Genomic DNA, 15,333 nt, shown 5'->3' on the forward strand with positions numbered 1-15,333 from the left:
CTGAGGAAGTGACACCTGGGCATGGAGGCGTCCCTTCGTCCCCACAATGAGACCACACAAAGGAGACTCCAGTGGCAGGTGCTTTACCAGGAAACGCAGGAGTCGGGGAGTTGCCGGGGGAGGTTGGGGGAGTAAGGTAGAGGCTGCCCCCGGCCTCAGCCCACAACATCCCGAGCTGGGCCTCCGGCGCCACTACTGCTGTCTCCCCTCTGGAGGCTGCAGCGGTTCATCTTCAGCTGAGTCAGCTGGATGTAGCGGAGAACATTGGTGTCTGTGGGGAGGGACGGGAACATTATCCGGGTGTCCCGAGACAGCAGCCGGTGTGTCCTCAAGACCGCCGCTGTGCCAGCCACCCAGAGACATGTCACACCTCCTACCTCACACGTGCGGTGGCAGCAGCGGCGGCGTTGTTCTGTCAGGAGCCGCTCCTCTCACACCTCCACTCCTCCCCAAGTGAAAACTGTTCTCACCAAGCCACTAAGCTAATCTTGCCTCTGTGCTCCCACAGCCCTGCTGTGCTCCCTTCCCATGGGCTGGGTGGTGTCCACACACACATGCACACACGAGTACCCTGACTGCTTGCTCGCCCCAAGGGCAGAGATGAGGCGTTCCGAGCAGGAGTGGAGGGCGAAGGGTGACGAGGAGCCGAATGCGACCGGGAGGGAGTGAAGGACTATGGGTGTGGGGGAGACATAGCCAAGGCCATCAGCGGTGACTGGGTAGGGACATGGATGGGTCAATGCATTGGGATGTAGCCTAGGCCGTAGAGTGCTTGCCCTGCATGCATGAGGCCCCAGGGTCGATTCCCAATGAAGAGAGTTGGTTGGGGAGGATACAAGACGAGTATGCCTGTGGGGAAGGTGGGTGGTGGGTGGTGGGTGGGTGGTGGGTGTATGAGGAGCCTTAGGTAGCTACAGAGCGTGTCCAGAGCTGGTGACAGCACCGCTCTGAGGCAGCTTGGCTGTGCCCTGCTCCTCCTGCCTTGGTTTCCTCTGCTCTAACCCTCCGCCCATTCCGGCCTGGCCCAGCCCAGCCCAACCCAGCCCAGCCCCGCCCAGCCCCGCCCAGCCCCGCCCAGCCACTCACCTGTGGGCTCTCTGCTGCGGGCCTCCTGTAGGTAGCGCAGCGCACGCGCATAATCACCCAAGTGGTAGAAGGCGATGCCGGCCCGATAGGTGGCCTTGAAGTTGCCCTGCTGTTTCTCCAGCACCTTGAGGCAGTACTCACGCACACGCTCATAGTTCACCAGCTCCGACTGCAGGAGGCAAGCTGTGGGGTGCAGAGACCCTGTATGCTCAGACACAGCCTGCATCCCCTAGGATTCACATGGCCTGGAATAACCTGGCCTCTTCCCGTGGGCCCAAGGGTTTGCTCTGGCCACCAGGGGACACTAATTGGCTAGCCCGTTAGTAGAAGAGCTCTCTGCACTGCCGCTAGAGGGCGCAGGACAGACAAGTGAGGCAATTAGCTGGAGGTTTCCCAAGTAGTTACAGAGTGAGGGTCCAAGAACAAAACAGCCGGTGCAGGGTAAGCCTTTCTAAGCTTGGCTCGTGCGTGGCAGGCGGGGGAAAGACTGAGTCAGGGAAGCGGGGCGTAGAAGACCAAGTCCAGAGCCCGGTTCATTATCCAAGCCCCTGCTTACTCCAGCCAAGAAGCCCTGTCCATCTACTCCCAACTCTTGTCCTCATCAAGTTCTGTAGTCTTCCCCGTCAGATCACAGCCCCGACTCCTTCAGCTTCCAGCCACCACCCACAAGCCTCCTGACTGCCTCTCACCACCCACCCGTCTCACCCGTGTCTTCCGCGCCCCCCGACGGCCCCGTACCAGTGAGGGAGTCGTAACATTCAACCTCTGTGTTCTCCACCAGGCGCCGCTGCTCCTCGCTGAGGCGGGCGGGCCCCGGGCTGGCGGTGGGTCCCGGGGAGGGGGCGGGCAGACCGCCAGGGCGAGCCCCCTGAGCCGCCTTCAGCTGCAGCAGTGCCCGGTGGTACTTGCCAATGGCTTCTCGGAACTTCTTCTCTCGGTAGCAACGCTGACCCTCCGCCTTGAACGCCACGGCAGCCCGCAGGCTGCTGTCGAGCGCCGCGGCCAGGCCCCCAGACGGCTCTGGGGCAGGACCCGACCGAGCAGAGCCATGGCGAGGCGCTGAGCCGGGGCCCGGCGGGGAAAGGGCGGGAGGCGGGCGCGGTGGAGGCTCCGGGGCAGCGCTGAGCATCAGCACCGGGGACAGCGCGCCGCGCTGCATTGTGGGAAACTCCTGCGGCCGCCGCTGCAGCTACCGCATCGCCCCCCGCGGGGCCGGTCCCCACCCTTTCTCCGCCCCCACATCTCTAGCTGCCGTCTCCGGCTGCCCCCTATGGGTCTAGAAAAACCCCTCCAAACTCCCCCTCGCTCATCCTCAAATCAGCTTGGGTCTAGTTGTTCTGGCGCCTCTCCCTTGTCCCCACAGTTCTTACCCTCCCACCCGCCTGCATGCTCTCCCGGAGATTTCTAGAAGAAAAAGGCTGAGCGGGCAGACATCGGTTTTGTGGAAAGCTGGTTTTCAGCCCACTAGTCATTTGGCATGTTGGATAAGAATACAGGATAGTCAAGCTGCCCGGATTCAGACACTGGTTTCTCACTACTGTATGATTTGGACAATCCCCTCAAATTACCTGTAGTACTGTAGTGTGGGACAATAGCACACACGCTGGGATAGAGTCTTTATGTAACAAACAAGTAGCCATTGCTCAATTTCTGTTCTGGGGGGTGATGGGCCATGTGGGGTAGCACCTGCCATAATAACACTCGGCTATCTGAGGCAGGAGCGTGCAAAGAAGTTTGAAGCTAATCTGGTGCTAAAGAGGAAATTCCAGACCAGCCATGGGCTACAAAGAAAAGGTGGGTGTGGGGGGTGGAGTAAGGAGAAGGAGGAGGAGAGAGGAAGAATTATTTAGATTATAGCCACACCTAGGTTCACAGTCTAGCGGAGAGACAGGCCTGGGGCAGCTCAAACTGGGTGATCCTGGGAAGCACAGAAGGCTGGTGGCTAGGATGGAGAAGTCTGGAGGAGACATCTGCCTTAGGTTGAAGCGGGCCTGGGGACTCCTGGACGAAGGGCAACTCGGCAACCTGGCCATTCCGTCCCTGGCCTTCATTCATTTCCAGACAAGCCAGTGAGGAGGTGACAAGGGTCCCCACTGACAGCCCAGAACCACCAGTACAATAAGGACAGTCGAGAAAATGTGGCTGCGCTGCGGTAGCACACACCTGCAATCCCTGCACTCAGGAGACAGGGGCAGGCGGAACTTTGTGGTTTCCTGGCCAGCCAGAGCTATACAGTGAGACCCTGACTCAAAAAAGAGGGGGAAAAGGAAAGAAATTCTTTCATTATGGGCCGGCAACATAGTTCAGTAGGGGAAAGCAGTAGCCGCCAAAACCTGACCACGTGGAACCAGCTCGTGAAAGTGGTCGTCTGACCCCTTCCTACATATACCTGGGCACGCGTGCACGCGCGCGCACACAAACACTCACACACAAACAAATAAAAAATGTAAATTTAAAATCCTCTTACAGTTTCTTTTCAAGATGCTCATATGCAGGCAAAAAAGAAACAAAACCACAACAACAAAAAGGTGGAGCGAGCTGGAGAGGTGGCTCAGTGGTTAAGAGCACTGGCTGCTCTTCCAGAGGACCTGGATTCAATTCCCAGCATCCACACAGCAGCTCACAACTGTCTGTAACTCCAGCTCAAGGGGTTCTGACACCCTCACACAGACATATATGCAGTCAAAACACCAGTGCACATAAAGTAAAAAGAGATAATTAAAAAAAAAAAAACAACCTCACTATTTGTTGAGGGTGTGGCCTTTCACTTCAGATCCTCCTGTTTTTACTTCTCCAGTGCTGGCGTTACAGGTTCACGTCCCCACACTTGGAGTTTATGCAACACCAGAGATCTGATCCAAGGCTTCATGTACCAACTATAAACTATATTCCAGCCCTCAAACAGGAAGGACTTTCCCAGGCTGATGACCTTCCCAGGCCTGTGTGTGTGGTGTGTTGGGATTCTACAATCAGTTAAAAAGTATCAAGTTAGGGTTGAAGAGAGGGCTCAGGATTAGCTCTTGCTGAGTTTGCAGAAAGGTCGGAGTGCAGTTCCTGGAACCCGCATGGTGGCTGACAACCATGTGTAACTGCAGCCCCAGGGAATCCAATGCTCTCTCTGGCCTCAGAGAGCACCAGCATTTATACACACAGACTCAGTCACACGAGAATAAATGAATCCTTTATAACATTGAATTATCCAAGAGTGTGGCACGTGCTTGTAATCCCAGAACCCAGGGAGCGAAGGCAGCAAAACTAGATTTGAGGTCATCCTGGGCTACTTAGTAAGACCCTATATTATGTATATATGATGTATGCATACAGGCATGTGTATTAGTGTTTATGGAATCACACATCTTCAATTAGGTTTACGAAATTTGCAAAGCTGGCAAACCAAATCAAGGCCCGTGCTCTCGGTAAATTGGGCGGGCCCAGTTTACTCACCTTGTCCATCCTGGGCAGTTTCTGCTCACCTCTGAAAGGATCCCAGTTTGGGGGAGGGGGGGGAGTTGTTTTTGTTTCCTGAGGAGCTGTCCTCGGGAAGCCCGCCAGTGCCCTCTGGCGGAAGGGGTTAGAATTTGCCTCTTCCTTTCTTTAAGAGGTTTGCTGTGATTATCCAACCAGGACCCAGGAGGCAACCAGTCAAAATCGAGTGCGGGGGTGGGGGCTGAAAATCAATAAGGATGAAGGGCTCGCCAAATAAAAGAAACACTTTTTGTTGAATTAAAAAACTACCAAGGTACTTTGGGGTTTTGTTTTGAATTTATTATTTATTTATTTGTCTGTTTGTTTGAGTGGGGCTCCGGGAGGTGTGGGGAGATGCGAAGCAAGCGAGGGGTTGCCAAGCTAGTGCCCCGGACGCCGTAGGGGCAGTGAGTCATTTAGAAAGACAGAGGCTCGGCAGGGCGGGGTGGGGTAGGGGGTGGAGGAGGGCTAGGAGCGCAGTGCGGAACCTGCACAGTTCCAGGGAACGGGAACACCATGGAGAAAATTGAAAAAGTGAAGCAGGAAAGGAAAGGAAACGAGAGGTTTGAGCTAAATAGACAGATTGATAGAAGTCCCTGGAGTTGGGAGTGGCTGGGGCAGGTTGGGACTAGAAGATACTAAGGAAGGGAAGTCACACCTTATTCGTCTCTAAAAATGCGGCTACAGGGAGCCAGAAGCCAAGGGAAGGTAAAGTGGAACTGAATGTGGACACTTACCCTACCTACCCTGAGAACAAAAGAGGGGAGGGCGGGTAGAACCTGAGGCTTCCAGCTTGTTCCACTGAGCCACGCCCCCAGCCTCTCCCTGGGGGATTCTAGGCAGGGGCTCTGCCACTGAGCCATGCCCTCAGCCCCTCCCTGGGGGATTCTAGGCAGGGGCTCTACCACTGAGCCACGCCCCCAGCCCCTCACTGGGGGATTCTAAGGAAACGCACCCTGAGGCTAGGTTGAGAGTTCCCAAGAAAGCAAAACCATCCCCAGAGAAGCACAAATGGATCCACATCTCATTTTTACCAACTCAGAAAAATAAAAAAGTTGTTCCTGTAATTTTCTTTTATTCTCCTAGATGGTGACGACAGTAAGGAGGCAGGTACTACTTGGTGCCCGAGAGCACCAAGACACACTACCCTCCGCCAAGACCACGGGCAGGTTTTGAACTGTTCTAACTTATGTCCCTTGCTACTGGCCTGGTGCTCGCGTGGTCCACCTCCTCTCATGGTGGCCTCCTCCTCCTCCTCCACGTCCTTTTCCCTCTCCATCTCCGCTCTATCTGCCACCTCCTGCCAGGTAACTGAACGGCTGCCTTCCTCTATCTTTAGTCATTGGGGGAGAGGGGGAGCAAGGTTTAACATAACGAAGGCTGGTAGACAGGAGGATCCACTAGTCTTGGAGTAAGAAGATCTTGGGGTACAGAATTTAATACTTGAATACAAACAGCAGCAGTCCAGCCCCCTGTACCCTCCAGACCCAGGAGGACAAGTGACAACCAGGGTCCCTGGCAGTGATGTGGCCCCCTCCCCTGTACATACACACACCTGCAAGGCAGGGTCGCTGCAGGCAAGCGCGGCACACTTAGAGCGGAGCAGGGCCATCCTCACTCTGCACACCCTGCCGTTCTCTTCTGGCCTCCAGCCTCCTCCAGCAGTCAGTCGGAGACAGTGCCAGTGCCCAACAAACGGCCTCCAGCTGTGATCTGCTGCAAGTCCCCATCTAGATTTAAAACGCTGGACTTTTTTCTCTTTTAAAGATTTATTTTTTTCTTATGATATGCAACTACACTGAAGCTGTCGTCAGACACTCCAGAAGAGGTGTCAGATCCCATGGCAGATGGTTGTGAGCCACCATGTGGTTGCTGGGACTTGAACTCAGGACCTCTGGAAGAACAGTCGGCGCTCTTAACCACTGAGCCATCTCTCCAGCCCACCCCCACCCCCATGTCTTTCTGCAGGGAGTCATGAACCCTCACTCCCTTGTCTCCATGGAAATCATGGTTGTACGCTAATTCTTTGCCCTTATTCTCTTCTAGCAAGACCACAGCTTACTAGGCGTGGTGGTGCACACCTTTCATCCCAGTGACTGGGCCACAGGTGGATCTCAAAGTTTAAGGCCTGCTTGGTGTATATATTCTAGGACAGTAGAGAGGCCCTGTCTCAAAAAACAAACAAAACACACACACACACACACCCACACACACACCCAAATACAAACAATGGCTCTCTCTGTAGCTCAGACTGGCTTCTGGGCACTCCCTGCCTTCTAGCAGGACTGTGAGCGCCTCAGGTGGGGCTTTTGTTATCCCGCCCCCACACCCCAACATGCATCACTGCTCTATTTCCAGTGCCTAGAATACTACCTGGCACATAGTAGGTCCTCCGCAAGTATTTCTTGAATGAGTGGCAGCACAGCCTGGACTTGACTTAAACACAGCAATCCCAGAGCTGGGGGTGTTGAAACTAAACCCTCAGAAGAGAAAGCGCCAGGAATGAGAAGGCAGGGCAACTGACACCCTCTGACGCCCTCTTCTGGCCTCTGTGGGTATGTACAGGGATGTACTACACAGGTAAGACACTCATACACAACATACAAATAAATAAACTGGCCACCCTGGTCTGCGGAGTACGCCTCAGGCCAGCCAGGGACCCCATCTCAAAGAAAACAAAAACAGGTAAGAAAGAAAGAACTCTTTTTTCTTTTCCAAGACAGGGCTTCTCTGTGTAGCCCTGGCGGACCAGGAACTCACTCTGTAGACCAGGCTGGCCTCAAACTCGGAGATTTGCCTGCCTCTGCCTCCTAAGTGCTGGGAAAGAACTCTATTTTTTTTTAAAGACTCAAAACGAGATTGAATTTAACCATGAAGAAACACCAATCAAACACCAAACCATGATCCAGACTCTTTCCTGGGGGTAGGAGATGACAGGGGTGGGACTCGGGGTGTTTCACACTGTGAGCAGACTGTTCCTGAGCTGCCCTTCCAGCCCTCAGGAGCAGATTCTACACAGTGCAGAATAACTGGCCTGACCATTGCTGCAGACCAGTAAGTGGGTCTATACCAAGCCCTAACCAGTAATCTGCTTTGTCTGGGTTGTGCTGGGGATCAAACCTAGGTTCTCCAGCATGCTGGCAAAGGGCCTTATAATACAGCCCGGATCAAAACATTGCAAAAGATGTTTTTGTTCTTATTGTTTATTTTTAGATTTTTTAAAAAGACTTATTATATATAAGCACACTGTAGCTGTCTTCAGACACTCCAGAAGAGGGAGTCAGATCTCGTTACAGAAGGTTGTGAGCCACCATGTGGTTATTGAACTCAGGACCTTTGGAAGAGCAGTCAGTGCTCTTAACCACTGAGCCATCTCTCCAGCCCTATTTTTAGATTTTTAAAGGCAGGGTTTCTCTATGTAGCCCTGGCTGTCTTGGAACTCACTCTATAGACCAGGTTGGCCTTGAACTCAGATATCCACCTGCCTCTGCCTCCTAAGTTCTGGGATTAAAGGTGTGTGCTGACACTGTCTTGTTTTTGCTTTTGTTTTGTTTTTTGATTTTTTAAAGATTTCTTTTATTTATATGAGCACACTGTAGCTGTCTTCAGATACACCAGAAAAGGGCATCAGATTCTATTACAGATGGGAGCCACCATGTGTTTGCTGGGAATTGAACTCAGGACCTCTGGAAGAGCAGTTGGTGCTCTTAACCGCTGAGCCTTCTCTCCAGCCCGCCTTGTTTTAAAAGCTTTTTATGAGCATGGGTGTGTGTATGTGTGTTGTGTAGCATGTGTGTTCTTGGTGTCTGAAGTCATTCCAGCTCCTGGACTCACAGGTGGCTTTGAGGTACCTGCTTAGGAAGAGCAGTCAGTGAACTTGACCCCCCAGAAGATTTTGTAAGGATCCGCATGTGTGTTGGCATGTGTTTGTGTATATGTGCCTTCGCGTGTTTGTGTGAATCTCATATGTGAAGGTAGCAACAGAGGACATAAGGGAAAATCAAATCTCCTCTAGGGGGAGCTGATGTGAGCTACCCAGGGTGGGTACTGGAAACTACACCCGGGTCCTCAGCAAGCACTGCAAACACTTTTTTTTTTTTTTTAATATTTATTTATTTATTATATGTAAGTACACTGTAGGTGTCAGATCTCTTTATGGATGGTTGTGAGCCACCATGTGGATGCTGGGATTCGAACTCATGACCTTTCGAAGAGCAGTCAGTGCTCTTACCCACTGAGCCATCTCTCCAGCCCCTGGGGTATTTTTAAAGGCAAGAGCACTGCATGTGACCGAGACTCGAGGAAGGCTTGTGGACAGGGAACCGTGTGTCAACAGTAACTCTCTTCCCTACCTCGGTGATGAGACCTTGAGTAAAGGGACGTTCTTGTCTCTGGACAAATGCTGAAACGTGGAAGAACTGGAGAACTACTGAATGTGGCCAAGTGTGGGAGAACAAAGAACAGGGCGTTCTGTTTCCTTCGGCAGCCTTGGAGACTGAACCAGAGCCTTGTCCACTCGGAACGGGGGACCACATCCCAGCATGCATACATACATACATACATACATACATACATTCCCTCAGGCTTTACAGAAAGCTATATGACATCCAACCCCCACCTTCCCCATTATTAACACATCGCAACAAGCAGAGATGAGTTAGCAGCTAAGCTGGCTTCACTCACCCTTCTCCCAGGTGATGTCTATACTCTTGCTTGTCAATGTGGCCATATGTGGAATTAACTAAAGCTCTAGTGGATGGATATACCTGTGAGGGATTTTCCCCTTCCCCACCCTCCTCCTCCTGCTCTTCCCCCTCCTCTCTCCTTCCTCCCCTCCCTCCTCTCCTCTCCTTCCTTCTCTTCTGCTCCTCCCACTCCTCTGGATTTCCGAGAGGGGGGTCTCTGTGTTGTTCTGACTGTCCTGGAACATGCTGTGTAAACCAGCCTGGCCAGAAACCTGCCCGCCTGGGTGTTGGGATTAAATGTGTGTGCCAATGTCACCCAGTTTAATCTGGACCTTTGAAGGTAGGAATCTAGGCCACACTCCTCCCGGCAGCCTATATAAATGGCAGGCAAGAAGGAAGCTTTTGCTTCTTGTCTGCTTGCTCCCACTTTGGCTAGCAAGTCCATCCCGTCACTGACATGGAAGCCAACTAAAGACCAGCTGAGGCGTCCAGTCTTGTGGACTGGATTCTTGGGTCTTCTGTAGGAAGACAGCCATTGTTGGACTAGCTGGACCATCACAGCCTGTAAGCCATGCCATCCCAATGTCTCTGTCTCTCATACACACACACACACACACACACACCACACAGTCAGTTCTATTCCTCTAGAGACCCCTAATACCCCCGAGCATGATCCTTCTGACCCTGGACTCCAAGGGCCCGATGTGACCAGGGTTTCTCTTGGTTATCAAGTTCCTTCCCTGTTCAGTCATCCATCAGTACTGGTCAGACATCTGCCTGATTTTAGTTTCCCTCAGCCTTGGTTACATATTTGGGAAAGGAAGATGACAGAGATAAAGCACCATTTTAATGAGTCCACCAACACACTCTGCTGACCAGACTGATGGTTAATACTGACAGTGAACACTACCAGAAATGTTCATCAAATTTTGACTGCAGCCAGACATGGTGGGGTCCTCTGGTAATCCCAGCACTTGGGAGGCAGAGGCAGGAAGATCAAGAGTTCTAGGTCATTTCAGGCTACACAGTGATTCTGAGGCCAGCCTGGTGTACATCAGACCCTATCTCAAAACTAAACAAATCCACCACTGTAGACTGGGCACAGCAGTACCTACCTGTGATCCCAGCACACTGTAGGCAGAGGCCAGTGGATCTTGAGTTCCAGGCCATTCTGTGCTACACTGCAAAAGCCTCAAATTTCCCATTCCCATTACAAGATACTTAATGAAGACAACTCCGGAGGATTTATTTCCGCTCATGCCATTAGAGGTCTCACTCTGTGGCTGTGTAGCCCGTCATTGTGCATCTGCAGCAAGAAACACAGTAGCAGGAGAGCAGGAAAAAACAAAGCTGATGGCTTCACATCAGGCAGGCGGCCAAAGGGAGCCATAGCAGCTGACAGACAGACCGGCACACTCCAACCAGCTCCAGCATCGTACCAGCCCAGGCAGCTGCAAGCCTGTGGTGTAACCCATGAGGTTGGCACAACATGACCCGATTCACCTCTTGAAAAGTACCAGCAGCTGGGGACCAAGCCATACACATGTTAGCATTGGACACACACTGAATCCAAACCACATTCACTGTCTTCTCTGAGAGTCCACAGCCTACATCCCAGGAAAGGCTCATTACTTGGAAGCAGATCCATCTGCCCTCCCCGAGACTAGTCAGAGGGCATTAGATACTACAGTGCTGTGTTGTCTTTGGCCTTGCCTGCTGGGAGTCCTCCTCGACTCTGGTGTCCTTGGGCTCGATTCACTACTGGGGTGTGTGTGTGCGCATGTCTCTGTGTAGCCCTTGCTGTCCTGGAACTCACTCTGTTGATCAGGCTGGCCTCGACCTCAGCTCTGCCTGCCTGTCTCCCCAAAGCATGCCCCACCACTGCCTGGCTTGGGATCTATATCTCTGTGGGCTATCTCTTCTGTGCTGGTTATCAAATCCACAGCTTGGTACTTGAACACACTGTCACCGATCTACGGTCTTAGCCCTAATGTTTGTGTGTACAAACCAATCAAGGCTGGAGAGCACCTTCAATCACCGTCCACATTACTATTTAATGTGTATTGTCTGTGTAGTGTGTATGCTGGGCGCCATGGAGGACAGAAAACAGCGTCAGATCCTCTGCAACTGGAAGTCCAGATGGTTGGGAGCTGCCCCGTGGGAGCTGGAAACAGGACCTAGTCCTCCGGAGAGCAGCTAGTGCTCTTACCTGCTGGTCCATCTCTCCAGCCTCCCACTCTGTGACACATCTCTGGCTGAACCAGAACTCGCTTATTTAGCTGGAATGTCTGGCCAGCAAGGCCCAGAGATGCTCCGGTCTCCATCTCTCCAGTGTTGGGATTATAAGCACAGGTCATTACTGCACCGCCCTTTCAAAAGATTTATTTCTGTGTCTATTCCAGTGTGATGCCCATGAAAACCAGAGGGCATCAGATCTCTTGGAGGTGGAGTCACAAATGGTTATGAGCTGCCCAGCGTGGTTCTAGAAACACAACTCTGGTCTCCTGCAGGCGTTCAGAGCCATCACACCATGCCTGGGCTCACGTTCATCTCTATGCTTGCATGGTGCACACATTGCCCACCGGGCCCCTCAGCTATGTAGGTTACCTCAGGCAGCCCAGAGATGCTACTGCTTGCCTCAGTCCTCCTGCCGCAGGTCCTGGAACCATCTGCTGCTCCCTTCACTCCATCCCATCTCTGAGTCTGAGGATGTCTCATTTTATAGCCTAGGCTAAGCTCAACCTTGATCCTCCTGGCTCTCCTCCCACACCCACCCGCCCATCCCGTACTGCTTCTGAAGGGTTCTTCAGATCTGAAGACATTTCAAAACTAGCCAGCACATTCAAAGACCACAGGATGTCGGCCATAAATACCAAAGTACAAACACAGCAAGATGGAGCCTTATTTTTATTTTTTATTACAGCACTGGTGATAGCAATAAGGGGAAATGGAATCAGAAACCTAAGAAAGGTCCTAGTGATGGGAGGCACACGCCCATGCACGGGAGCACCAGGCCACAGTGGCCCCCGATCCCTGAGAAGACACTAGTGTGCCCCAAGTCTCATTCCCCCAAGGACCCGGCAGACTGAGGACATCTGCAAAATTTTAAGGTATGGTGGCAAAGGGACATAGTGCAGGCAGGCATGGCCGAGCTGGCAAGAATGAGCGATGCACAACAGGCAGCCTGGGCTGTGGTGCTCACTCACTTCTTCCTGGTGCTTTTAGAAACACAAACGGGAGAAAACAAAGCCCTGTGACAAGTGTGAAGTGAGCCTTGTAAAGGACGGTCCAGCCACCTCAGTGAGCTGTGGACGCGTGCTCACTACAGGAATGGCTGACTGTGGGCCCCTGGCAAGGGAGGCAGGAATGTGTCCCGCTGGGAGATGAGTCACACAAGGTGACTCATTGTCAGAAACAATGCCACCAGTACCGAGGGGCGACCCAGGGGAATACAAGGCATTTTTCTTTCCTTAGGCTTGAGAAGCAACCTAGGGTCTTTTGAGTAAAACATAACAGTGGGCTGCAACACCGCCGCAAAGGCTTCACCTTCTCCCATCAGAGCTATGGGGGAGGGGAGGACAAACTTCTTTATGTAAGCCGGCCCCACCCATCTTGCAGGCTTCTCTGCAGTCGGGACAGATGTCTACGCCAGCCCTGCTGTGCCACAGCCTACTTCCCTGCTCGCAATCTCCATGCCTGTGATGCCCCCACTTCTAGTAAAGCCTGGAACAAATCCATCTGCACCAGGCCCTCTGAGCCTGGAACCTGGTATAGGAAAGGAGGAAGTACCCCAGTGAGCCCCACAAGCCACAGGCTCAGCATGGGGTTCAGCCCTAGACCTGTGTAGCTGTAATCAAATGTTCAGGTGTTCCTGCTGGGAGCTGCCACAAGCGCTGTTAAGTCACAGATTTTATGATGGCATTTGGGGACATTAAGGCTTCCTGGCTCCACACAGAAACTGTTCTATGGCTTAGAGGCCAAGTGAATGACCCTCCCTCCCTTCTGCCCCAGCACACAAGGGCTTCCTGTTTAGAGCCGCCCAGACACCAGCTGCCCCAAACCCACAGCTTCGAAGGGCCTGAACCCTATCCCTGTCCATCACAAGCCACCCAGCCCTGCCCCTGCGTCCAACACGCTCCCTGCAGCCGGGATCCACCGCCCACTTCCCCACGGCCATCGGTTGCATCCCCACGGCTCCATGGACCTCAGAATGAGGCAGGGCAGGTAATAAATGGTTCCTGGCACTCCCATTCCAGGACAGGAGAAGGGGTGGCTAAAGAAATGTGGACTGGACCCTGGTCCAAAATGAGTGTCTTTATTGCTTGTACCGTACAAATACGAGGAGTAAGGAAAGGCCAGTAAGGATGGAGAAAACTCTCAGATAAACATACACGCATAGAAAGTAAAAAACAGATGACCCTATAGCCATCCCCAGCCACCCACCCTACTGCCTTTCTGAAACCCTCCTATCCTGGGGTGTGGTGGGAGAGCAAAACCAGGAGAACTCATTTCCAAACACCCAGAGCTATCGAGGAGGGAGACACAGCTAGAGCAGCAGGCACACTGCCTGCACTCACTGCACCCCATGGCATCCAACACTCAGGCTGGGGTTGCGGCCTGAGCCCAGTCACACAAGTGCTGCATACAGCTGTGGGCACAGCACCCCAGGAACCTGAGACGCTCACTGCTAGGTCAGGGTGCACACTGCACTCACAGCACTGACACAACTCTCAAACATTCACTTTAAGGCTCCAGAACAAGGGCTCTGGAGATGAGGCAGACTCCGCCCCATTGTGTATCAGAGACACCTGTCCCCATCTCTGTCCCCTCTCAGACCCCAGTCAGGTCCAAGGGGTCCAATACTGTCTTGGTGTGAGATGTGTAACAGCCAAGGTTGGCTTCCCTCTGCCCCAGGCAGAGGCCAAGCCATCCGAAGGGGCCAGCGGGAGGCACGGCTGCCTAGGCCGCCCTGGTAGTAAGGCACTGGGCTGTGGGCAGGAGGGCGGCCCCCAAACTCCTCCTGCTTTATCGAGAACCAAGGGAGCAGCTTGGGAGGAAGAGGAAGGCGGCTCCTGCTCCTGGATCCCCCCATGAAGATCCAAGGACTTGGCTCCATTTTCCATGGAACCAAACCCAGATCCCTCAGCTTCCACAGGCTTCTGCCTGTCCCTGGGCATTACTGCTTTCCTGCCCCAGGTGGGGTGGCAGCAGACGGACTGCCCAGACGACAGCAGAGAAGGCAGCTGGGGTGCTGGGGGTGAGGGAACTTCTAGATGTGTCCTCACCGGCTTGCCTCCAAATCCAGGGGACCCTGTGGCTACCCACGACCTCACTCTCCATCCTCCCAACAGCCTGTCCTTGGGGAGGTCCCCAGCACTCATCTGGAGTAGAGGGGAGCCCAGAGGAGAGGGCCGCCAGGACTGCTAAGTCTGAGAAAGAACTGAAGAAGAAACTGGATATGGATTGGATGAGGGCACAGGGAAGGGCACACAAACCAAAAGGCAAAATAAAGTTTGTTTTAAAAAGCCACCCCTGCAGTGGATGGCGGCCACGCTTGTGTCCCGTGGCGGCAGAGGGCTGCTCACTCCCGGATGCTGGCTGAGTAGGAGAACTGGGGGAAGTGCGTCCGCTGGTCCAGCTCCAGCGGGCCCAGGCTGTCGTCTGTGGGATTGGGTGGAGATGCATGGAGATGAAGGCGCAGCACCTGGCCCACCCCCACCTCACTAGAAAAGCACCCCAGAAAGGAGCATGCTGGGACTACAGGAAAACCTGCCCAGGAGCACTGGCCACAGCACTAGCACCAAAGGCCAGCAGCTTGCTTCTGGAGAGAGGCCTTAGCTATGGCTTCCTTCCCTGGCTGGGTCTTCTGAATGTCTCCTCAGCACTCCCTACCGCCAGGGTCTAGCCTGTCCTATTCCCACCCATATTCACTTGCAGCCAAGGGACTGTCAACAGCCCTGGCATAATTCTGTCCCTCACACAGAACCCTCACAGAAGCTCCCATGGCCGAGGTCTGCTCCATTTCCCAGGTGACCCCCCAACTCCAGAACTTCCCCCAAGCCCCATTTGCCTAGCCACAGCCTGGCCTTTTCCTGCA

The 15,333-nt window shown here is 53.3% G+C and overlaps 2 protein-coding genes across 4 annotated transcripts in view; both read right to left on the minus strand.

The window, feature by feature from the left end:
• Nucleotides 1-155: 155 nt before the first annotated feature.
• On the minus strand, nt 156-2,245 carry Ttc9b (tetratricopeptide repeat domain 9B). The gene is made up of 3 exons (XM_052179761.1): nt 1,825-2,245; nt 1,087-1,269; nt 156-271 (listed from the first exon to the last, which is right to left on the minus strand). The coding sequence occupies exons 1-3, from the start codon at nt 2,243-2,245 to the stop codon at nt 156-158; spliced, it is 720 nt and encodes a 239-aa protein (XP_052035721.1).
• An 11,285-nt stretch (nt 2,246-13,530) lies between these two features.
• Nucleotides 13,531-15,333, minus strand: part of Akt2 (AKT serine/threonine kinase 2) — a 48,026-nt gene continuing 46,223 nt past the window's right edge. For 2 of the 3 annotated variants that reach the window (XM_052168115.1, XM_052168123.1), the window contains exon 14: nt 13,531-14,897. In XM_052168115.1, coding sequence (XP_052024075.1) covers nt 14,379-14,897 — 519 coding nt within the window. In that variant the 3' untranslated portion in view covers nt 13,531-14,378. The remainder of the gene's footprint in view (nt 14,898-15,333) is intronic. The other variant, XM_052168131.1, reaches the window with a different exon arrangement.

Source organism: Apodemus sylvaticus, chromosome 1 (genome assembly GCF_947179515.1).
Source record: "Apodemus sylvaticus chromosome 1, mApoSyl1.1, whole genome shotgun sequence".
Classification (NCBI taxonomy): Eukaryota; Metazoa; Chordata; class Mammalia; order Rodentia; family Muridae; genus Apodemus; species Apodemus sylvaticus.